The sequence below is a fragment of the Gadus chalcogrammus genome, chromosome 16 (assembly GCF_026213295.1).
Source record: "Gadus chalcogrammus isolate NIFS_2021 chromosome 16, NIFS_Gcha_1.0, whole genome shotgun sequence".
In the NCBI taxonomy this organism is placed as follows: Eukaryota; Metazoa; Chordata; class Actinopteri; order Gadiformes; family Gadidae; genus Gadus; species Gadus chalcogrammus.
The window spans coordinates 35,376,057-35,400,648 of NC_079427.1; the positions used below are offsets into that span (position 1 = coordinate 35,376,057).

Here is a 24,592-nt window from a genome sequence, read left to right on the forward strand (position 1 = left end):
TTGTGTTAAGAAATGTGTTTAAAAACGCACAAAGATGTTGTAATATTTCAGAAATATGTTTAAAATATTCTGACGTGTTGCTGAAAAAATATGTTTCAAATGTTTCAAAAATGTTTCAAATGTTTTAAAATTATGATCAGAGATGTTTAAAATGTGTAAAATAATTAAGATAGCTTTCAAAACACAGGTATTTAGAATTATTTGTGGGGGAGGGGCTCAGCTGAAATTTCTTCTCTGAGGGGGGGCTCACTCTCTCACACTTTGAAAACCCCTGGTTTAGTTGATCTATTTTTATTAGAACAGTATAGAAACACACTCTCCGAAGGTGAGGCTATGTTCATTCTGGAGCGCAAGCTGCGCACCGCTTCTGAGGCAGCCGCGCTGGCAAATGAGTGGGAGTTGATACACCATTCACGATTAGATCAGACAATAATTGATAAGGGTAATTATCGGTCATGGCCTAATTATACGCCAATCTTTGACAGTCAGGAGCAGTGGTCTGCGAAAAATTCGCAGCCTGCTCGAAAGCCACCGCAAACCCAATAAGAGGCCTTTTCTGGATAAGGATACGTGTGTTTATGTTTTAGAAAAGGTCACTTGAAGATGCAATGTCCGGTGCTCAAAGCAAGGGAAGCTCAATCGCTTAGCTCAACTGCTGGGGCTTCGATCCTGGCTGTTCCTATGCCTGCGATCGTTGATGTCGAGTTGCCCACTGGTCGGCCAGCGTCCGCCTCTGTGTGTGGCAGACCGCGAGGTGATGTTTGACCGATATATGATGGCTTTGTGTCGCTTGTTGGTGGTCATAAAGTCCCTGTGAATTTAAGGGATACTGGGGCTAGTGGCTCTTTTATATTGGAGTCTGTGTTGTCTATCTCAAATGAGTCATACACTGGAAGTTCACTGTTAATCCGTGGAATTGGCTTAAACATAATTACCGTGCGTTTGCATAAAGTCTCCCTTGAGTATGAGCTGGTACAGGGTGACGTAGAGCTTGGTGTCGGCCTGCTCTACCTATCGACGGCATCTCCATAGTGCTTGGGAACCAACTGGCAGGTTGACGCATCTGGGCAGCGTCTTTTACTCTGGTCGTTACTGAAGAGCCGCAGTCTACCGACGAGAGTGTGCAAGAGTACCCAACGGTATTTACCGACTGTGTAGTTACGCGCTCTGCTAGTCAGAAGACTGACAACGTGCAGTCCACAAAAACTGAGCCGTTTTTTTCGCTCGCTGATTATCCTGTCTCTGTTTCACGTGGGGAATTGGCAGAAGAGCAAAAAGCAGATGAGACATTGGAATCGCTTTTTGAACTCGTTGTTGTTGACAATGAAATTCGGAATAAAGCGGAAGGCTACTTCATCAAAGACGGTGCGTTGTTGAGAAAATGGTCTCCTCATGCCGACTGTTTTGTTGGTGAGCCAATTGTCCAGGTGGTGGTGCCTGTTAAGTTCTGTCTGCTGGTATTCAAAACCGCTCATGATAAGCTCGCTGGTCATGCTGGTGTGCAGAAAACGTATGACCGTCCTTTGCGCTACTTCCATTGGCCGCCAGTTAAGCACGACGTTGCCAACTGACCCAATGTAACTTTGAAGCCTGCTCCCTTTGCGTCCGATTCCGACTGCGAGTCAACCATTTGAACACCTCATCATTGACAATGTACGGCATCTCCCTCACTCTAAAACAGGTTGTGAGTACCTGCGGTTATGTGCCAGACCACTCGCTATCCACCTGCCTTTCCATTGCGTTCTATTAACATGAAAGCAATTGTTAAAGCACTTAGTCAGTTTATTTCTACTTTCGGGTTCTACTACTCGCGGGCGAAAGTTATTCAATCTGACCATGGGAGTAACTTTACGTCCAAATTGTTCAAAGACGTTATCATACAATTGGGAATAAGGCAGAACCTGGCAACTGCTAATCACGCTCAGAGCCAAGGCGCTTTAGAGCGCTTTCATTCAACGCTGAACTCACTGCTTCGTGCGTATTGTGTCGAGTTAGATCGTGATTGGGAGGAGGGCCTGCCCTGGCTGATGTTGACAGCCAGGCAGGTCACTCATGAGAGTACTGGTTTCAGTCCGAATTATCTTGTTTTTGCGCACCGTGTGCGTGGGGTGTTGTCAGTACTCCATGATCAATGGACCGATTCAGAACCGCCTGAAAATTTGTCTGAGTATGTTCTGGGGTTCCGCTGCCGTCTTTCCTCTGCCTGTAGAGTGGCTAGGGAACGGTTGGAGGAATCTCAGAAAAAAATGAAAACACTGTTTGATCGTCGCACCGAGCACAGAACGTTTGTGGTCGGCGATCTAGTGCTCGCGCTGCTTCCGGTAATTGGCTCACCGTTTCAGGCCAAGTACGCTGGGCCCTATAAGGTCCTGAATTGTGGTCCAAATGATAATCATGTGATCTCGACCCCCGAGAGGAGGAATAATACTCAAAAATGTCATGTCAATCTCTTAAAGCCGTTCTATAACCGTGAGGAGCAGCGCGCTTCGCAAAGGGTCGATCCCGTGGTGCTAGTGGACAGCTCCTCTCCATTTCATTCACCTTTGAGCGTAGCAGCCTCAGAGGGTGGGGAGTTGAACACGGTTGATGATTGTGCGTTTACATGACCCTCAAGAAAATCGAATTATTGGGTTAGTCCAATTATGATTGGATTATTAAGATGCATGTATACGCCTTGGTCAAACTATAATCGATTCGAATCGAGTTACTCATAGTCGAATTAAGACACCTAGATTATTCGATTGTTAGTCGAATTAAGTGTGCATGTATCGGGTCGGATCGCATGGATTTGGATTTTGCGTTCTGCGCATGCTCGAGATTTTTCCCGGGGGCCCTGATCCGGAAGTATAAGGAGACGATAGTCATGTTGTTGTCACCATCGGAAAATCAGAGAAGGCAATTTATTTAAAAAGGTGGCGAAGACAATGTAGGAAGGCTGAATTAAAAGTAGGCCTACATGTCTTTCTAAATGTTGGTCATCAACGAGGTTGTAAAGTAGTTAGGGATGGGCAACGATCGTCGAATAGTCGGAGTCACGTAGAATATCGAATAATGAATGTGACTATCGTTATTTATTACACGGCTCTTCTCAATGCTGTTGAACGCTCCGTTGACTTGCATGGGCCTTTACAACTTCCGGTGGTGAATAGCGTCCTCGGTTGCTAAGCGACGTCAACGTCTTTGGCGACTATTTCTCTGCTGATCAACACTACGAATGCTGGTAACAAATAAATTGTAAAAAGACACACCGTGTGAAGTTATATTTTTGAAGTGTCTAGTTCACCGTCATGGAAGCTGGATTCAGTAAAATAAATAAATAAATGTAGGTCTATCTGCCTAAGCCCACGTTGAAATAATTGTGATGCTTAATGTTGATGGCGCAGTTGAAATAAACAAATTGATTTCATGCAAATCATAAAAGCCTCTCCTGTGTCATTGTGTGTGCGTGTATCCGAGGTGCGTGCGTGCGTGGGGGGTTCTTGATTGACCAATTTTCGAATATTATTCGAATACTTCTCAGCGAATATCGAGTAGTATTTTTGCCAGAAATGCACATCCCTAAAAGTAGTAACTTCGGGCACAATAAATGTTTTTTTATGCTCTTTATTCATTCATTGCGCCGCGCTATTCTCTGATATTATGAATCTTAAAGACTGCGTCAGGTTCTCAGACTCTCTGGTACTTCAGTAACCCATAAAGACTAGTAGTGAGGGTTATCTTGGCCATGGTGGAGAAGGAATTGGGGCAAAGGAATTTTGGCTTTGACTCTCTGAAGTCCATATTGAAACAAGACATAGAGGAGAAAGGGATTGTTGCTGTATGCGGGACAGCTGTCAGTTCACTTCGGGTCCATTTCTCTGACGCTCCATTGTTCCGTCCTCTCGGTCATATGCAGACTCCTCCAGCTGGACTCCTCCCACTGCTCCACCGCCGGAGGAGTCCGCATACGACCGAGAAGTCGGAACAATGGGGCGTCGGAGAAATGACATGGACCCGAAGTGAACTGACAGCTGTCTACTGAAAAAAAAAATCTTGAATGCTGCGGCGGCCTGAGTTTGTTGTTGCTAGTGACGTAAAGAGGTCAACCGGTGGCTCTATTACCACTAGTTGAAATGGGCACAGCGCCACCTATCGTACCGGGTAAAGAAATGCTTCGGCCAATGAATCGATTTTCTCAGCGCCATGTATACTCAGACAATTGCAGTTGTCCGATTGAGGAGCATAATCAAACTATGGCCTTAATCTGATTAAGCTGTGCATGTAAATGTACTGAAGGACGTTTAAAGAATTCGGAAACCTTGCAAGCCTTGTCGTCAGTCCTCCTTAGCCATTCGATTCAGAGCCAAGAGCTCACTGATTTGCTTGGAGAGTTTAAAGTGTTGTTCTCTGATGTGCCTACACAGACTGATTTGCTGGAGCACGATATCGATGTTGGGGATGCTGAGCCTATCCGGCAGCGTTTTTATCGTGTGCCCATCGAGAAAAAGGAAAGTCAGGATAAAGAGGTTCAGTATTTGCTCGATAATAACCTTGCTGAACCGTCTTTCTCCAGCTGGTCTTCGGAATATTTATTGGTTAAAAAGTCAGACGGTATGCTCCGTTTTTGCACGGATTATCGCAAGCTTAACGCTGTAACTAAACCGGACTTGTTTCCTTTACCCTGTATAGAGGATTGTGTTGAATTCGCTCCAGCATTTCGAAGTGTATGTGGGTGGGCATTGTTTGCCTGGGGTTATTTACAGCGACCACAACCCACTCATATTTCTACATTCTCTCCAAAATCCGAACCAACGGCTGATGAGGTGGAGCCTCTTTCTTCAGCCATACAATTTGGATATTCGTCACATAAGGGGCTCTGAGAATGTAGTGGCAGATGCATTGTCACAAGCCTGTGTGTGTGTGTGTGTGTGTGTGTGTGTGTGTGTGTGTGTGTGTGTGTGTGTGTGTGTGTGTGTGTGTACAATTATTTTCAGTGCCGGTGCTTGTACTCGTCTGTGTTTTTTTTCACTTTATTTAGATACCTGGTAATGGTGAAATGGGATGTATCTTGGTATTCAATGTAGGTTTTGTCTAGAACTTAAATAGTTTATTGACCTTATGTTTGGGTGTTAGGTTGCTGAATAATTATTGCATTCACTTTTGGTGTCGTTTTGGGTTCAGGGTAGGACCAGCAGAAACCAGGGTTTTCCGTCTTTTTAGGGGGAGGGTGTGACGGCTCTCTGGCCTTCGTTTGTCCTAATGCCTTCGTTTGTCCTAATACTTGATGTTCTTGCTTCAATCAGGGGTGTGGGCGTGGCTGAGTTAGGCTGATTGGATGCCGGTGCATTGGCGCCCTGCAGCCTTTAAAAGATCCTCCGCTCTGCCCACCGGGGGAGGCAGCAGGGCCACACCCACCTGACGGCTAGTTCGTTCCGTGCCTGTGTTGGAAGGCGGACAGCTACCGTAGCGCAGTGGCGGCTGGTGGTCAAAATTATTGGTGAAGCAAACCCCGTCGACCGACGCACCGAAACGAGAACTGATTCCCAAAACAAGAGAACTGATTTTTTCTTTTTAAACATGTAACAAAAATATGGTTACGTAAATAAAATATACAAACGAACAGAGCTTCGTCTCCCCGCGACCTTATATTGATTGAGTCTAAAACGTTCTCATCTATTCAGCCAATGGGAGTGCAATCGCGTTGCAATGGCACATGGGTAAACAAATGATAAGGCACCATGATCGCTGTAGGCTTCAATATCATGCAAGCACTTTGTTTTCTTTTTATTTTGTTCTACACCACGATTGCATGCTTTAAACATGACACGGGGCCAACAGTAAAGGCGTTTTTTCAGCAAACTCCCTGTTAGCCAGTTTACCTTGTCATACATGGAGCAATTTAAAATGCTCCTTAACGTAGCACCAACGAGCTGTGTTGTTTTCACAGGAGGTTTTGGTCTACCCTCTGCTTTCACTCGTAATTTGTCCTCATATGAAAATGACTGAAAAGAATCCTGTAAAATGCAGTCAACAGTGTTTATCCCCCCATCATCACCGTTAGTCCAATCCATCTTGCACGTGAGCTAGCGACTACTAGCAAAAAAACCTACCCCTAAACAACACTAACTAAAAAAGTGTATCTTATTAAATTAATGTTCAATAAATTACGTAGGCCTATGTGTTCGTCAATCGTCACTTTCAAAGTCAGTTCACGATAGCTGCCCAATGAAGGCGGTGACTGGCCAGAGTGTTGTGTCAATCATGTTCAAGTGACGGAAGTGCAAAATTCTACCGTATCGGTCACTGCTTCACGGGTGGGACTTATCTGCCATAAGGATCAATTGAAACTGAAAAAAACCACGAGCTGCCTGGGGTTCACTCGATTTACATTGAAGCCAATGGAAATAGTTAGCCTGGCTCCGCCCGCCTAAGTACTTCCGCTCAATTTGAATTTCCCTTCAGTACTAGGTCTGGACCTGCTGTATGTAATTTGGTTTTCTGGTGCCGCCACAGCGGCCACCAATCAGCGAACAGAGGGCGTGTCTGAGAACAATGACGATGAAGTCGTACGCCAGTTTGAGTTGTTGTTGTAGGTCGGTAGTTGATTTACAATGTGCAATTTTTCCCTGATAAATTAAATTCGAAGAACAAAACCTGCAGCTGTCGTTGACAGACATTTTCGTGCAGACGCGCAAGGTGTTTGGTTTGTGTACAACCTGCGCGTGATTCCCGGCGCATGACATACGTCACAACCAAACGTTAGCGATTGGTTATGGCAGATCCAGAGTGGCACTGGGCAGATCCAATCATGTTAAACTTCAACAGACACCCGCCTTCAAGTGAGTTAACGTTTGTCAATTGATTAGGTCCAGACTCTCTGTACAAATGAAATGAAATGAAGTGAAGTACGAGAGTCTGGTAGAACCAGGCTAGGAAATAGTGGTGAAGCAAAGGAAAGTCTGCTTCACTGAAATGATCTGTTCCACCGCGGGTGGCGCTGTTGTGACTCTCAGAATTGATTTCAGGAACACAGCTCGTCTTAGTGACTGTATTTCTGTTTCAAAGATTGTACGATTTTTGGTTTATTTATTTTTTAAAAATTTTTTGGTGAAGCACTGCTTCACCTGTAGTCTTATGGTACGGCCACACCAACCGCGTTACCCGCGTACGACGCGTATAAAATCGGCAATTTTTCCATAGGGAACCATTGGTTTACGCGCGTATGAGCTGCGTAGATGCGTTACATGCGCTAAAGCAACATTTTAGCCGCGTTAGCCGCGTATGAGCTGCGTATATATACGCACCTAACGCACCTACGCGCGGAGTTCCAAAAATTGAACTTTTTACGCTCCTACGCATGACGATTAGCCGCGTTGCCCAATCAGCGTTGAGCTTGACCCGACGTCACTGGCAGAGAGTAGTGAGCTTGGACAGAAGCATACGGCCGACATCTTTCTTTATTCTGTGTGGAAATAGTAACATAGTTACGCCATTAAATGCGTTTATGGAAACATTTTTAGCGAGAAATGTGCATTTTACTTTCATAATGTTCGCTCGGTGAATGTGAAGGATGTTTGGTTTGATAGTTATGACGAAGAGGGAACGCTCCGTTCACTTGCATGGACAGAGTCTCTGGTTGCTAAGCAACCTCAACGTCTTGGCGGACTATATATCTGCTGATCAACACAAGGAATGCTGGAAACACACCAGACACACCATGTGAAGTTATTTAACCCGATTATTGTTATTTATATCCGAGATTATTTAATCTAACCCGATCTAAACTCTATCACCCAAACACGGCTGCGTTTCGGTTTCCTACCTCGGACTCCAGCGCAGCCACGGCCGACAACTTTCTTTATTCTGGGTGGAAATAGTAACATAGTTACGCCATTAAATGCGTTTATTGAAACATTTTTAGCGAGAAATGTGCATTTTACTTTCGTAATGTTCGCTCTGTGAATGTGAAGGATGTTTGGTTTGATAGTTATGACGAAGAGGGAACGCTCCGTTCACTTGCATGGACATGGACTCATCTAGGTGCGTAGGAGCGTAGGCGCGTAGGACCATTTTTGACACAAAATGGTCAAGCAACATTTTAGCTGCGTTACGCGCGTAAATCTTACGCGGGTTACGCGTTTGGTGTGTTCGTACCATTATAGAAGCCTCCACTGCCGTAGCGCATTGGTTGTACTCGTATTCGGTCTGTTTTCATTTGGTGCAGACGTTTTGCGCATGTGAGTTTTTGTTAATCCTTTGTTCTGTGAATCTGAATAAACCGATACTTGTTCATGGTGAACCATGCTCTGACCCGCTCATTTGTGCCGCATCCTTTCGGGCTGTGACAATGGGTTTGAAATGGGTTTCGTTAATGTCCCTTTGCATGAGATATCCCTTATTTCTGATTTAGTTACTGGCAACGTTGCCGTGGGTATACGCCCTCCTTTGCCTATTGCAAATGTAGCCATGCTACTTGGTAACGATCTGTGCGGTGGCAAAGTCTTACCTGGCCCTATTGTATCTCATTATTCCCTGAAAGCATTAACCTCTGATGACCTGTCAGTTAATTTTCCTGAGGTTTTCACCTCTAGTTTTGTTACTCAGTTGTTCCACTCAGAATTCTGAGTTACTGTCGTCTCCTTCTGCTGTTCCTAAACTGTCTATGAGTAGAGATCTGCTTAGCAAGGAACAGAAAAATGACCCCTCGCTGTCGACGCCCTTCTCTGAAGTTAAGTCCGACGAGGTAATTTCGCCTCATGGCTATTTTTCGCGAGATGGTGTCTTAATACGCAAGTGGAGGCCTCTTACGGCCTCAGCCCAAGATGAGTGGAGAATTTTATTTCAGATCGTTATCCCTGTATCTTTCCGTGATGAAGTTTTGAGTTTAGCTCAAACCAGATGTAGTTAATTTGCCATTTGTGTCAGATAACAGGTAAACCTAATCAGGTGATTCCACCCGCGCCATTGCAGCCTATTCCTGTTGCATCTGAGCCCTTCGAACACGTTATTCTGTACTGGGTCGGTCAGTTACCTCGAACAGAATCTGGAAACCAGTGGTTACTGCATGTGTAGCCTTGCCCGTTTTTTTTTTTTTTTTTTTTGTTATCATGGCCCAATTGTGGTTATTGTGGCTTGTTTTCGGCCACACTGTTCGCGGACTGTTGTAAAATTCTAAAATGCGCTCTCGGCTCGGTCGTGCATGCCAGTTGGCCAGAGAAAACCTGGGTATCTGTCAAAAGCAAATGAAGAGATCGGAGTGGAAGTCTGTCTCCGTGCTCTCGAAGCTGGTGATCAAGTGCTTGTGCTGATACCTTTGATGGGCTCAGCTTTGCAGGCCCGTTACAGCAGTCCTTATCACATATCACGTCCTTATCACGTGTAAATTACCTCAACTACCTTCTCTCTAAACCTGATCGCAGGAGAAAGAATGCTTTATGTCACATAAATCGTCTAAAGTCGAACAGTGATCATGCGAAAATCTCAGCAGCTCACGAATTAGGATCACCGCACTGCTTTACTTCAGCACCAGTGGAGACGGTGCTGAAGTTACGGCTTCGCTGGTGGTCGCTTCTCCGTTGAAAGACGAGGGTCGTGTTTCAACTGTTGGAGTTGTTGAAGGGAGAAAGTAATTTTCTGGTCCTCAGCGTCCTTAATTCATTGTTGTCTGGTTTGTCCGAATCACCAGGTGACGATTTGATTCTTCCTTTCTTTGTGCTCTTACTCTTTGTTTTTACAGGGGCACAACCTCGAGATTAGGCACATTGGAGGGCGCGTCGCGATAATGTGGTTTCAGATTCCCTGTCTCGGGCATATATGTTTGCATCATTGTAAATATATTGTGTGTTAAGGTGGTTTAAAAAACAAAAAAATAATTGTTACACCTGTTAACCATGTTTGTTTACCTTTTTCTAGTTGTGTCAATGTGTTGCGACATTGGCGAACGACAAGTAGTTTGTAACTATTTGTTCTCAATGACGGATGATCCCGCACGCATCCCGCTTCCGTGTCGCAACGCTAGGCTGTTTCACGCTGTGCCACGCCGGCACTTTGCGTCTTATGTGTAGAGTTTATTGATTATACTGTCTGAATTTCCCATGTGGGAACATTATTGCTTTTCCTCATCATTTATGGGTTGGTGGTTGGTGATGGTTGTTTTCACATTTTTAGTTCAGGTTAGAGCAGCGTAGTTAGAGGACCCGGCAGACTCACCTACTTTTTATTTCTGGTCAGGAGAAAGATAGTTTGTTCCCCTTGTTACATTGGTATATTGTCAGAACAATGTTGCAGTACCAACTATAGGTGTACAGTAGGGCTGTAACGATACGCGTATCGAAACCGAAATCGCGACACTCAAAGCCACAAACCTGTCTCGCAGTGTGAGAAGGCAGAAGCGCGATATGCCCTTTCTAACTCTCCGGTCAAATTGTCCGATTGAAATTTGCTAATAATTTGTCTAAATAATAGTCTGCTGACTTCACCCCCTCCTATCGATGCCGTAAGTATGCGACGAGATGCCCTCTCTGTGATGACAGCTCTCCATGGCTACGGAGGATTGCATTTCTCCACAGCCGTCGAAGTCCTCATATGCGATATGATCGACATTTATCCAGAGTGGGCCAAGCGCGAAAAAAAATTGCCTGTGTGACCCTGTCTCTATTGTTTTGTGTGATTTGACCGGCAGTTTGTCTGCTTATAGGTCGGAATTAAGCGGCCATCGATTATTGACAGGATGGGTACTTTATTCTACCGGACTCCTTCGCTTCTTCACTGGACACACACGCTACCGCTTGCTCTCCTCGCTCATCCACTCACTCGCTGACGTCACTCACACACGCATACGCACACTGCCATTCTCGCGCACACCAACCCGGTATTACGCGATTGCGTGCTCATGCGCACAAACGTTAATCTATTGAAGCGTGTTCCAGAGTACGATAGTCCGACTTTTTGCGTGCTACACAGAACGAAATGTAAACCAATGCTTTCTGAATGGGAGTGTTGCAGACAATGAACGTGCTCCACAAAACGGTACGAGAGAGAGAGAAATAGAGAGAGGGAGGGACAGACATATATGTTTAGGCTATATATATAATTAGGCTATAATTATATTATTTAGCGTGTAATGAGACAATCTATAGCCAAATTGTCGAAGATGCCCGAGAATCTCCGGGGATATCAGCATGGGAAATCGGCGAATCAGACCCATGAACCTATAAAGAAAGACGTCATCTCAAGCGGGAGAGAACGTTTGCGGTGCTGGTTTGTGTCACGTAAGTACAGTGCCGTGTTCCAATACCCGTACTGTCCGTACTTAGTAGCCAAAATTTGAGCACGCAGTATGTTCCAATTCAGATCCGGCGAAAAGAAGTATACTTCAAGGACCCGGATGCCGTACTCAAAACGGGCTAATCGTGAAGTGTGGATCGAAGGACACTCCCCGTACTCAACGGCAGCCATCTTAGCTACATAGCGAAAGAGGCGGAGCCAGGCTGAGCCAAAGTCGGCGCATTTCCCACATAGTCTGCATTAATATAGTCCTTTTGTAGTCTTTATAGTTTTTATAGCTTTTTATAGCTGCTAGGCGTAAAGAGTTCACCGTTCAAAGCGGGATGTTTATTGCGGGGAGGAGCCACGGCGGCAAATCGTAATTTCCGGTTAATGCTCCACGGAGTACTCGATTTGGAACAGCACTCGCATCTGAAAAATGTACGTAGTAGACAGTGCGGATAGTATACTTCCTTTAAGTATACTCATGGAAGTACGGGTATGGTCTCACGAAAACACGTGACACTGTCACGTTATTTAATCTATTGAAACGTGATCAGGGACACGTAGGCCTATTGTCTAAATTTTGTATTTCAATTGGAAGTAGGCTATTTGTCGTGTCACTAAGCATGACTTCCAAACTAAGGTTCTGTCCGGGAGCGTTCTCCCGAATGTCCCTTATGGAGCTCCGTACAGATCATTCATTGTTGAAAATTGTCTGTGATAACTAACAAATGACAGCTTTTGGCCACCCGTTTCTACTTAAAATTGTCTGTGATAACTAACAATACGACAGCTTTTGGCCACCCGTTTCTACTTTCACCTTTGATACTGAGAAATTGTGACAATACACAAATATATTAAATGCAGATGCGCTGCTCTGTAGGCAAACCGCGAAGGAAAATAGGGTAGCTGCTTCATCTGTTCTTTTTAGAATTGTATGTCTTGATGTTTATTTTATCTAGCCATCTATTCTCTTGTTTTTGGCTATGTGAATGAACGTCCGCGTCGATGCCTCGTTCGCAAGTCCAGTGTCGCGAGCGGACGTTGCCATGACATCTAGAAATCATACCGTATTTAATGGGTTGTAGTGAGTGTAACATAATTCACATACAGTATTTTGTTATGTGTTGTTCTTTCAATTGTGTTAGGCATGTCGTTTACTATCTTGGTGGTTCAGGGATCGCTGTCCCTTTTAAGGATTACGAGCGTCTCATGACGTCAGAGCCCATGCGGGATTTGTTTACCTTCAGCACGTTTTGATTTCCTTTTTCTCTCTTACTAAATAAACGAGTCACACAACTGTGTGCTCAACGTGCGAAATTGTATCTCTCACTTATGGCAATTTCCACAGGGTTATCATTAATATTGATGTGTAGGGGTTGTTTATAACTCGTGAATAATATTGTTTAGACCACGGTCTGGGGGAATACTCTGATTCTGATTGGCTGCAGTGCGTGCATTAGACTTTAGACTTCAGACTTTATTGTCCCCAAGGGGACAATAGTTCCAGTCAGTGTTTAGATTCTCTGCCCGAGCCCGACGCGGGCCGGGTCGGGCCGATATTTCCCACCACTGCGTCGCCCTGGATTCCCTTGATAAAAAGCCAACGGGTTTTGCCATTGGATTTTGGATTATTGCTGAAACATTTGCATCTTTGAATCACATCCTCAAAAACTGAAAATAAATAAATATATAAAAATAACCATGCTCCAATGAACGAAATGTAAACCAATGCATTCTGAATGGGAGTGTTTCTCTGATTTTTCCATGCTACACAGAAAGAAATGTAAACCCATGCAAATAAAGAGAATTGGAGAATTGTTGCCACGTCCCAGTGGTGGAGGTATCATATATATGAAAGAGGGCATTCAATTATACTATAATGATCAATTAGGAGGCCAAAGCCCTAAAGGAAGTGATGCAATAGATGACTGAGGGTCAACATTTGAGACCCCCTTTTACCAAAGGGGGTCTCAAAGGATGCATACGCTTCAACTTGTGGCTCCAGCCCTACAGGAAATGACTCAGCAAGTGCTCCATCTCGTTGCACCTGCACCCAGCGGCTCGCTTGCAAGATTTTGGCCTGAAGTTCTTCCCAGACCTACACCCTAGCCATCCAACATGCATATCTGAGAATCAGGCCTCTCTTTAATAAGGACAAAAAGTTATGAGAGAAATACACATGAACTTTTTGTTATCTCATAAGCGGCGTGGTGCTGGCTCCTTTTGACCCCAGACTTCAAAAACGTGGCCACCGGCCAGCTGTGTCTACACACCTTAAGCCACAAATGTACACCTCCATCCCACAAAAAATGGGGACTAGAAACTACCCTCTGTTTTATCTACATTTACTGTACTGTTGGAGGTCACGCCCCTTTTCCGGCCTTTTCGAGATAGCCAGGGATACTTAAATGTTTACACACATTTCCCGGGGCCCCGAGAACGACGTATCCGAGATTTGGAATTCTAGCCCTTAGAGAAACAAAGTTTTCCCAAATGGACTGTCATTTGGACAAAGCCCCTCATGTTTGGTCGGATGTTATGACGAAGAATCATAATGTGAATGGGAATATTCTATAAATGTCTTGATATCATCTTTCGTCTCAACACTTCTGCTGCAGCCGCTTAAAGTCTCACTCCGAGAACCTTAAAATATGAATCAATCCATTAGAAGTATGAAAATATCTTCCCGGTGGCGTAACGGGGCAAACAAGGTGTGCTTTGACATCTACGTTTCGAGGTGATTGCAACAGTGCCACACATAATCATATTTGAATATGTTTCGGGGTAGTAATTAGCTGTCGATTTTGGAGGCCTTTATCAATAATGACCAGCTATAGATTTGCTTCCCGATGGAGATTTCTGACAAATTACATGTTATTTAGCATCTACACGTTAAGCTGAGTCCAATGAGATCAAGCTCGCCCTCTTGCTACACCGAGATCATGTCCTACCTAGGTGTACCATGTAAAATACATGTTACCACCCGCATGCTTGGTGTCATTGGACTCAGCTCAACGTGTAGATGCTAAATAACATGTAATTTGTCGCAAATTTCTATCGGGAAGCAAATCAATAGCTGCTCATTATTGATTAAGGCCTCCAATTTCGACATCTAATTACTACCATCAAACATGTTCGAATATGCTCATGTGTGGCACCGTTGCAATCGCCTGGAAGCGTAGATGTTGAAGGACACCTTGTTCGCCCTCTTACGCCACCGGGAAGATATTTACATACTTCTGATTGACTAATGAATTGATTCAGCTATTCCCCCAGAAGTCTGGGGTCAAAAGGTCAAAAGGAGCCGGCACCACGCCGCTTATGAGATAACAAAAGTTCATGTGTATTTCTCTCAGAACTTTTTGTCATTATAAAAGAGAGGCCTGATTCTCAGATATGCATGTTGGATGGCTAGGGTGTAGGTCTGGGAAGAACTTCAGGCCAAAATCTTACAAGCGAGCCGATGGGTGCAGGTGCAACGAGATGGAGCCCTTGCTGAGTCATTTCCTGTAGGGCTGGAGCCACAGGTTGATGCGTATGAGTCCTTTGAGACCCCCTTTGATAAAAGGGGTTCTCAAATGTTGACCCTCAGTCACCTATTGCATAATTTCCTTTAGGGCTTCGGCCTCCTAATTGATCATTATAGTATAATTGAATGCCCTCTTTCATATATATTATACCTCCACCACTGGGACGTGGCAACAATTCTCCAAATCCATATGGGGAGGGGGGGGGGATGCTTGTGGACAGTAGGGGTGTATACTCGACATAAATAGGAAGCAAACTCAGGAGAAGTAATGACATCTCACAAATATTTATTTAATCAATTGTTTCAAATAACCCTGCCTCGTTAAATCAATGAGCTTGGTGTTTTGCTTTCCAAAATAGGTTATAGTAGAAGTCTAAACTGCAGAAAATAAAAACATCCAAGCTGCCTTTTAAGGATACCTTGGAATATCTGCCTTTTCTCTAACCATCGGACCCTAGCTTACGACAAAAACAACACAATGGACGGCAGCTCCTTTGCCGCGTGGTTTTTAGAGCCATGTAAGGATTAGAGGGGGCGGTCGATAGCAACCACCATAGCAACCATAACGGTCAAGTGACTGGATGCAGCCCCGTTGAAAGAAATTGAATACCACCCTACACACTCAGGATATTAATGATATTTAAATTATTATGACCATGAAGTCTTTATTTGCATGGGTTTACATTTCGTTCTGTGTAGCATGGAAAAATCAGAGAAACACTCCCATTCAGAATGCATTGGTTTACATTTCGTTCTTTGGAGCACGGTTATTTTTATATATTTATTTATTTTCAGTTTTTGAGGAGGTGCTTCAAAGATGCAAATGTTTCAGCAATAATCCAAAATCCAATGGCAAAACCCGTTGGCTTTTTATCGAGGGAATCCAGGGCGACGCAGTGGTCGGAAATATCGGCCCGACCCGGCCCGCGTCGGGCTCGGGCAGAGAATCTAAACACTGACTGGAACTATTGTCCCCTTGGGGACAATAAAGTCTGAAGTCTAAAGTCTAATGCATGCACTGCAGCCAATCAGAATCAGAGTATTCCCCCAGACCGTGGTCTAAACAATATTATTCACGAGTTATAAACAACCCCTACACATCAATATTAATGATAACCCTGTGGAAATTGCCATAAGTGAGAGATACAATTTCGCACGTTGAGCACACAGTTGTGTGACTCGTTTATTTAGTAAGAGAGAAACAGGAAATCAAAACGTGCTGAAGGTAAACAAATCCCGCATGGGCTCTGACGTCATGAGACGCTCGTAATCCTTAAAAGGGACAGTGATCCCTGAACCACCAAGATAGTAAACGACATGCCTAAAACAATTGAAAGGACAACACTTAACAAAATACTGTAGGTGAATTATGTTACACTCACTACAACCCATTAAATACGGTATGATTTCTAGATGTCATGGCAACGTCCGCTCGCGACACTGGACTTGCGATCGAGGCATCGACGCGGACGTTCATTCACATAGCCAAAAACAAGAGAATAGATGGCTAGATAAAATAAACATCAAGACATACAATTCTAAAAAGAACAGATGAAGCAGCTACCCTTTTTTCCTTCGCGGTTTGCCTACAGAGCAGCGCACCTGCATTTAATATATCCGTGTATTGTCACAATTTCTCAGTATCAAAGGTGAAAGTAGAAACAGGTGGCCAAAAGCTGTCGTATTGTTAGTTATCACAGACTATTTTAAGTAGAAACGGGTGGCCAAAAGCTGTCATTTGTTAGTTATCACAGACAATTTTCAACAATGAATGATCTGTACGGAGCTCCATAAGGGACATTAGGGAAAACGCTCCCGGACAGAACCTTAGTTACACGACAAATAGCCTACTTCCATTTGAAATACAAAATTTAGAAAATAGGCCTACGTGTCCCTGATCACGTTTCAATAGATTAAATAACGTGACAGTGTCACGTATTTTCGTGAGACCATACCCGTACTTCCATGAGTATACTTAAAGGAAGTATACTATCCGCACTGTCTACTACGTACATTTTTCAGATGTGAGTGCTGTTCCAAATCGAGTACTCCGTGGTGCACTAACCGGAAATTACGATCACGTTTGCTGCCGTGGCTCCTCCCCCGCAATAAACATCCCGCTTTGAACGGTGAACTCTTTACGCCTAGCAGCTATAAAAAGCTATAAAAACTACAAAATGACTATATTAATGCAGACTATGTGGGAAATGCGCCGACTTTGGCTCAGCCTGGCTCCGCCTCTTTCGCTACATAGCTAAGATGGCTGCCGTTGAGTACGGGGAGTGTCCTTCGATCCACCCTTCACGATTAGCCCGTTTTGAGTACGGCATCCGGGTCCTTGAAGTATACTTCTTTTCGCCGGATCTGAATTGGAACGTACTGCGTACTCAAATTTTGGCTAGTAAGTACGGACAGTACGGGTATTGGAACACGGCACTGTACTTACGTGACACAAACCAGCACCGCAAACGTTCTCTCCCGCTTGAGATGACGTCTTTCTTTATAGGTTCATGGGTCTGATTCGCCGATTTCCCATGCTGATATCCCCGGAGATTCTCGGGCATCTTCGACAATTTGGCTATAGATTGTCTCATTACACGCTAAATAATATAATTATAGCCTAATTATATATATAGCCTATACATATATATAGGCAATATATATAATTAGGCAATATATATATATATACATATAGCATTTGTGGTTTTGGCATAAACATAACTAGGGTGCACTGTACTATCTGCGCACACCCTTTCTGAAGCCTCTCTCTCGCTCTCTCTCTCTCTCTCTGTCCCTCCCTCTTTCTCTCTCTCTCGTAACGTTTTGTGGAGCACGTTCATTGTCTGACAACACTCTCATTCAGAAAGCATTGGTTTACATTTCGTTCTGTGTAGCACGCAAAAAGTCGGACTATCGTACTCTGGAACACGCTTCAATAGATTAACGTTCGTGCGTATGAGCACGCAATTGCGTGATACCGGGTTGACTATTTCATATATAAGACAATTAGTTCAAAAATGAAATCTCAGTGTAGGCCTACCAATGGGAAAACACATCTATTCAAAATTCAAAACACATTGGGTAATTGAAAATGCTTCAGCCAGCAACAAAAAGGCCAAAAGGCAATTGTGCACGTCCCGGGGCAGCGCGGGGGAAATATATCGTTGTGTGCCGCCATAAGCCTTCTAGGGTAACTGCAACATCATGCAAAAATTGGTCACTACAATACCCAACATATCATCACATTTCTATATGCACTTCATGATGCAGCTGAACTGGACGGATCAGAGTTGCCAAGGTTTGTTGGGATAATGTTCGTTTCCATCGGGCTGTTTTGGTCCGGGACTGGTACACCAACCATAAACAATTTGAAATCGTATACTCGCCATTTCTAAATGCTATAGAAGGCTTTTTCGGCTTGAAGATGGCATGTATATGACCGCCAGTGTTGGGCGTAACGCGTTACAAAAGTAACGCGTTACCGTAATATATTACATTTAGTCAGTAACGGAGTAATATAACGCGTTACTAACTATATTTCAGTAATATTATTACAGTTACTGAGTCCGGTAACGCGTTACAATCATGGACATAATAAAGGATGGACCACGGACTGGAAAGTGGCCGCCCATTCATTCCTATACAAACTGCTCAGTGGCGCAGGGTAACATACAGGAGCGATTTGCTTCCGCGTTATGGGGCCAAGACACGTGGCCTAGTCCGTGACGTACTGGATGCAGAAATATAGAACACATGCGTGCCCATCCCCCCACTCCGGTCCAACAACAATATAAAATGATACTGTAATGCACCTGTTCTTTGTCTTTGGATCTTTTGAATAAATGGATCAATACATGATGAATCACAATGATCGCAAGCAGAGGACCGTGAGAGTTATTGAGCAGCAGATGAACCAGTCCAAAAATCTGACACGTTAACGGAGCACTGAACTAGGCCCTCTCGGATGCCATTTGTTTCACTACGACTCCTTTCAGCTGCACACCCCTCTTCCCCAGCGAGATAAGGGCTAATAAAACGCTTGAGGTGGCGTTTTGAGGACATGGCATGAAGGTAATTATTAGCCTTTGATTGATATCCAGACATTTTTTGCGGAGACACATTCCTGTTCCCCACTTGTATTGGAGTGAACGGAGATATCTACTTCTGGGTCCCATGATTTGAGGGACCCGTCCACAGCCCGCTTAAACAGCTGCAATACCAGGCTTGGCCGCTGAGCACTGGTGGATTGCGGAAGTATGCAGTGTTCCTGGGGGCTTGGTTACAATCCGAGCCACACAGACTCCAGCCCTTGTTTGGCTGTATATTTTGTCTATTAAGACTTTTTTGTTTGGTCCTAACCAAAACATTAATAGGCTCTAAGCATAAGTTCCTTGTAAAGTCTCTGTGGGACTGAAATGTTGAATGTGTTTCATTATTTATGCTGTTCTCATGCTCTTTTTTATTACTGCTATTTACTGCTATTTCAGGGCAGGATATATGCTCAGGTTCTAAAATACTTAATGACAAAACATGCCCTGTCTGGTGGCTGTTAGACGTCATTCTTGAAGTTCACTTTTATTTTATTATTGAAATAGTATAAATTATTAACATGTTTGATTTCATGGAAATGCAACTTTTTTTGTTAAATGTTTGTGTGGCTGCACTTTAACTAAGGAGCTAATAAATGAGGCATAGAAAAATAGTTTGTGTCATGTCGTGTAAAGGTTTTGGTTGTTTAATTATTCTATATCATAACATTATTGTAATTCAGCTATTCATGGTACACACTACATGCAGATGCAATATAGACCTCATTAGACTAATGTTTGCCCCCCCCCCCCCCCCCTCCGCCTTGTCCTGAATGTTTATTTTGGTGAAAGTAATAAGTAACTTATTACTTATTACTCTACACAGAAGGTAATATTGTAAAGAAACTTATTACTTTCAAATGCAAGTAACTAGTAATATGAAATATATTACATTTTGTAAGTAACTTGCCCAACACTGATGACCGCCAACGGTTATATACATGTAAGGTCAATCCATGGATGGATTCGGCACACAAGGCGAGGATCCATAAGCCTACCCACGCACAATTGCCATGTTTTTCTGTGTTTACAGTACTGTAGTGTTTTTTGATTCATTTATTTTTTATTTTTGCTTGAACCGAATTTACTGCACTGTAAAGTACCGTTCTGCAATGTTTTGCATGTATTGCGTATTTGATTTTTTGGTTGTTGTGAAAATGTGCCTTCTGTGGAATGGAATAGAAACAGTGAATATGAAAGACTGCAGTGTTTAACATAAAGTAGGCTACTGTATTGCTTCTTGATCTGAAAGTGTATTCATATGATGCAAGTGTGTATCATTTTGTCATCAGAGTGACATTTTGACAAAGGATTGTTGTTTCGATAGAAGAGTTTCAATTTGACATAGATGTGAATGGTATATTTCTCAGTGTTGTGTCTTATTTGCTTGTGTGTTGAGTTTTGACCCAATGAGCCAAGTTTTGCAAAATGTGTTCAAGCAATTGAAAAAAACTATAATGGGATTCATTGACCGGTAAGGTTTACCTGGAAGCTCTGCGGCTTGCTGTCTTCTTTCTGGATTTGAGTGTTCAGAGGACACCTGGGGGAGAAGGAGGGAAGGAGGAGAGGAGGGGGGGAGAGGAGGAGAAGAGGAGAGGAGGAGAAGAGAGGAAAGGAGAGGGGCGGAGAGAGGAGACTCGGGTGTTGAGAGGAGAAGATTAAGGAAAAGGTAAATGATCAGGAGCTGGTATTTTGTGAAAGCAAATGAAGGAATCAAACATCTATAGAGTCAAACAGACACACACACACCTCTTGGTGGAGGGTGGGTGTGGGGGAGGAGGATTGGGGGAGACGCCTGGCACCTCCTCCTTTGTCCTCCCCTCCTCCTCAAAAGGAGCTGAAGAACTGGAGGCTGTTTCTACATCTACACACACATACACACTCATCAACAACGCAAAGTATACATATATCTCTATAGCCCCCAGTTTATCTCCCCTACAGCTCTATACATCTATCCCTAATCCCAGTATATCACACCTACATCTCTATACACACATCTCTATAACCCCCAGTATATATCTCCGCTACAGCTCTATACATATATCTCCATACCCAGTATATCTCACCTACAGCTCTTTACATATATCTCTATATCCCCCAGTATAGCTCACCTACAGCTCTATATCTCTATAACCCCTAGTATATCTCACCTACAGCTATATACATGTATCTCTATAACTAGTATATCTCACCTACAGCTCTATACATATATTTCTATACCAAGTATATCTCATCTCAACCCAGTCGCCAAGAAAAAACGTCAGTGGTGTACGTTTCCATGAACACTGGATACGTAGCATTTCAACGTAAAAAATAGCGTGTTATACCTAGAGTATCCACGTGTGCCGCTGTGGAGGCGGGTTTCGGGGTTTGGGTTTCACGGCTTTCGCGGCAAATTGTGGACACGATTGTTTAGGGGGGGGGGGGGGGGAGACTGTTGTTGACCGGGGAGGGGGGGGGGGGGGGAAGACACGTTTGTTGAAGGGGGGGGGACGACGACGACACGTTAGTTGAAGGGGGGGGGGGGACACGTTTGTTGAGGGGGGGGGAGACACGTTTGTAGGGGGGGGGCACGCTCGACAACGAGAGTTGGTTTTTATTGAACGCTCGACAACGAGAGTTGGTTTTTATTGAACGAGACTTCAACACGGAACAGCTGCGCGAAACGATGGTCACGTCACTCTCGGTGACGGTGTCGACAATAATGAACACACGGACAATGTTAATAGAACAACACACAACCACATAACATCCCGAACCCATTAACCCCACTTAATCCTAACAACAAAACAAGTTAACAAAAGCCCCATTTGTCAACTGAGAACCCCAATTCCCAGAATCCCCCGCGGCTCCGGAACACGGCGTAGCTTATATTAATCTTTATTATCTGAATGGGAAATGCAATATTTTAGGACAGATACACCATTAAACGCGTTTCTAATGACATTTCTAGCGAGAAATGTACATTTTCCTTACATAATCTTCAGTCAGTGAATGTGTATGATCTTTATTAATCTTTATTATCTGAATGGGAAATGCAATATTTTAGGACCGATTCACCGTTAAACATGTTTCTCATAACATTTCTAGCGAGAAATATACTTTTTAATTGCATAATCTTCAGTCAGTGATTGTGTCTGATCTTTAGTTTTATAGTTATTAGGAGTTGATCGGCTCGCTCGCATGTTTCAACGACGTCAGGTTGCTTTCGCTAAACTAGCAGCTCACGTGCTTCCTGCGTTTGTGTTATTAAACTGTTACTTTATGTAACTTTTAATGATATCATCTTGTTAGAAACACGTATATCTGAGAGCCAACCCAGTCGCCAAAAACATACCTACGTTGACAGTGTACGTTTCGTGAACACTGGATTACGTCGCATTTCAACATAAAATAGCGTGTTATACACACACACGCACGCACGCACATGCACACAAGCACACACACGCACGCACAGACACACAGACACAGACACAGACACACGCACACACGCACACGGTGCATTTCGCTGCTAAAACAACAACAAAAAAATATTCCCTCAAATATTATTACTTTCAAAACGTTGGCCAAAATGGCCAATAATATCTTTTTTTTTGGGATGCTTCTAGGACATTTTGGGTGGATTTTGAACGGTATGTGGGGGGCACGTTTTTTGCAGGACCTGGCAACCCTGCGCTGTTGCCCGAGATCTGGATCCATCCCCGCGGTGTCGCCGTCTCCTTTTGACCTTTTGACCCCAGACTTCTGGGGGAATAGCTGAATCAATTCATTAGTCAATCAGAAGCATGTAAATATCTTTCCGGTGGCGTTAGAGGACGAACAAGGTGTCCTTCAACATCTACATCTTCCAGGCGATTGCAACGGTGCCACACATGAGCATATTCGAACATGTTTAATGGTAGTAATTAGCTGTCGAAATTGGAGGCCTTAATCAATACTGAGCAGCTATTGATTTGCTTCCCGATAAAGATTTGTCACAAATGACATGTTATTTAGCATCTACACGTTGAGCTGAGTCCAATGACACCAAGAACGCACTCTAGCTAATGGTAACATGTATTTTACATGGTACACCTAGGTCTAGGACATGATCTCGGTGTAGCAAGAGGCCGAGCTTGATCTCATTGGACTCAGCTTAACGTGTAGATGCTAATTAACATGTAATTTGTCAAAAATCTCCATCGGGAAGCAAATCTATAGCTGGTCATTATTGATAAAGGCCTCCAAAATCGACAGCTAATTACTACCCCGAAACATATTCAAATATGATCATGTGTGGCACTGTTGCAATCGTCTCGAAACGTAGATGTCAAAGGACACCTTGTTTGCTCTGTTTCACCACCGGGAACATATTTTCATACTTCTAATGGATTGATTCATATTTTAAGGTTCTCGGAGTAAGACTTTAAGTGGCTGCAGCAGAAGTGTTGAGACGAAAGATGATATCAAGAGATTTATAGAATATTCCCATTCACATTATGATTCTTCGTCGTAACATCCGACCAAACATCCTCTACATTCACAGAGCGAAGATTATGAAAGTCCAGGCTCAGCAAGTGCTCCATCTCGTTGCACCTGCACCCAGCGGCTCGCTTGCAAGATTTTGGCCTGAAGTTCTTCCCAGACCAACACCCTAGCCATCCAACATGCATATCTGAGAATCAGGCCTCTCTTTAATAATGACAAAAAGTTATGAGAGAAACACACATTAACTTTTTGTTATCTCATAAGCGGCGTGGTGCCGGCTCCTTTTGACATTTTGACCCCCGACTTCAAAAACGTGGCCACAGACCAGCTGTGTCTACACACCTTTAGCCACAAATGTACACCTCCATCCCACAAAAAATGGGGACTAGAAACTAACCTCTGTCTTATGTACATTTACTGTACTGTTGGAGGTCACGCCCCTTTGCCGACCTTTTCGAGATAGCTAGGGATGCTAAAATGTTTACACACATTTCCCGGGGCCCCGTGTACGACATATCCGAGATTTGGAGTTCTAGCCCTTAGAGAAAAAAAGTTTTCCCAAATGGAGTGTCATTTGGACAAAGCCCCTCAGAAGTGTAGCCTGCAAGACCTAATGGTTCAGAATGTGGTGGAAAAACAGTTTTTGAGATAGGAAGGTCCTACCGCCCTGAAATTTTAATACCTTATTCTAGGGCCTAACTGGGACCTCCGCACCGAAACTTGGCCCGGTCGGACCCCGAGGGCAGGAAGGGGGGGCCCTTCCTGCCCGAGACTTGGCCCGGTCAGACCCCGAGGGCAGGCCCTTCCTGCCCTCAGGGTCCGACCGGGCCAAGTTTCGGTGCGGGGGTCCCAGTTAGGCCCTAGAATATGGTATTCAAATTTCAGGGCGGTAGGACCTTCCTATCTCAAAAACTTTTTTTCCACCACATTCTGAACCATTAGGTCTCGCAGGCAACACTTCTGAAGGGGCTTTGTCCAAATGACAGTCCATTTGGGAAAACTTTATTTCTCTATGGGCTAGAACTACAAATCTTGCATATGTCGTTCTCGGGGCCCCGGGAAATGTGTGTCAACATTTTAGCATCCCTAGCTATCTCGAAAAGGCTGGAAAAGGGGCGTGACCTCCAACAGTACAGTCAATGTACATAAGACAGAGGTTAGTTTCTAGGCCCCATTTTTTGCAGGATGGAGGTGTACATTTGTGGCTTAATGTGTGTAGACACCGCTGGCCTGTGGCCACGTCTTTGAAGTCTGGGGT

The 24,592-nt window shown here is 44.0% G+C and overlaps 1 protein-coding gene across 1 annotated transcript in view; it reads right to left on the reverse strand.

The window, feature by feature from the left end:
• The window catches only part of fer1l6 (fer-1 like family member 6), a 210,437-nt gene that overhangs the window by 170,849 nt on the left and 14,996 nt on the right, over window positions 1–24,592 (reverse strand). Inside the window, exons 3-4 of the mRNA XM_056610925.1 lie at window positions 20,617–20,731; window positions 20,353–20,407 (exon numbers count right to left, since the gene is read on the reverse strand). Of these exons, the coding sequence (XP_056466900.1) occupies window positions 20,353–20,407; window positions 20,617–20,731 (170 nt within the window). The remainder of the gene's footprint in view (window positions 1–20,352; window positions 20,408–20,616; window positions 20,732–24,592) is intronic.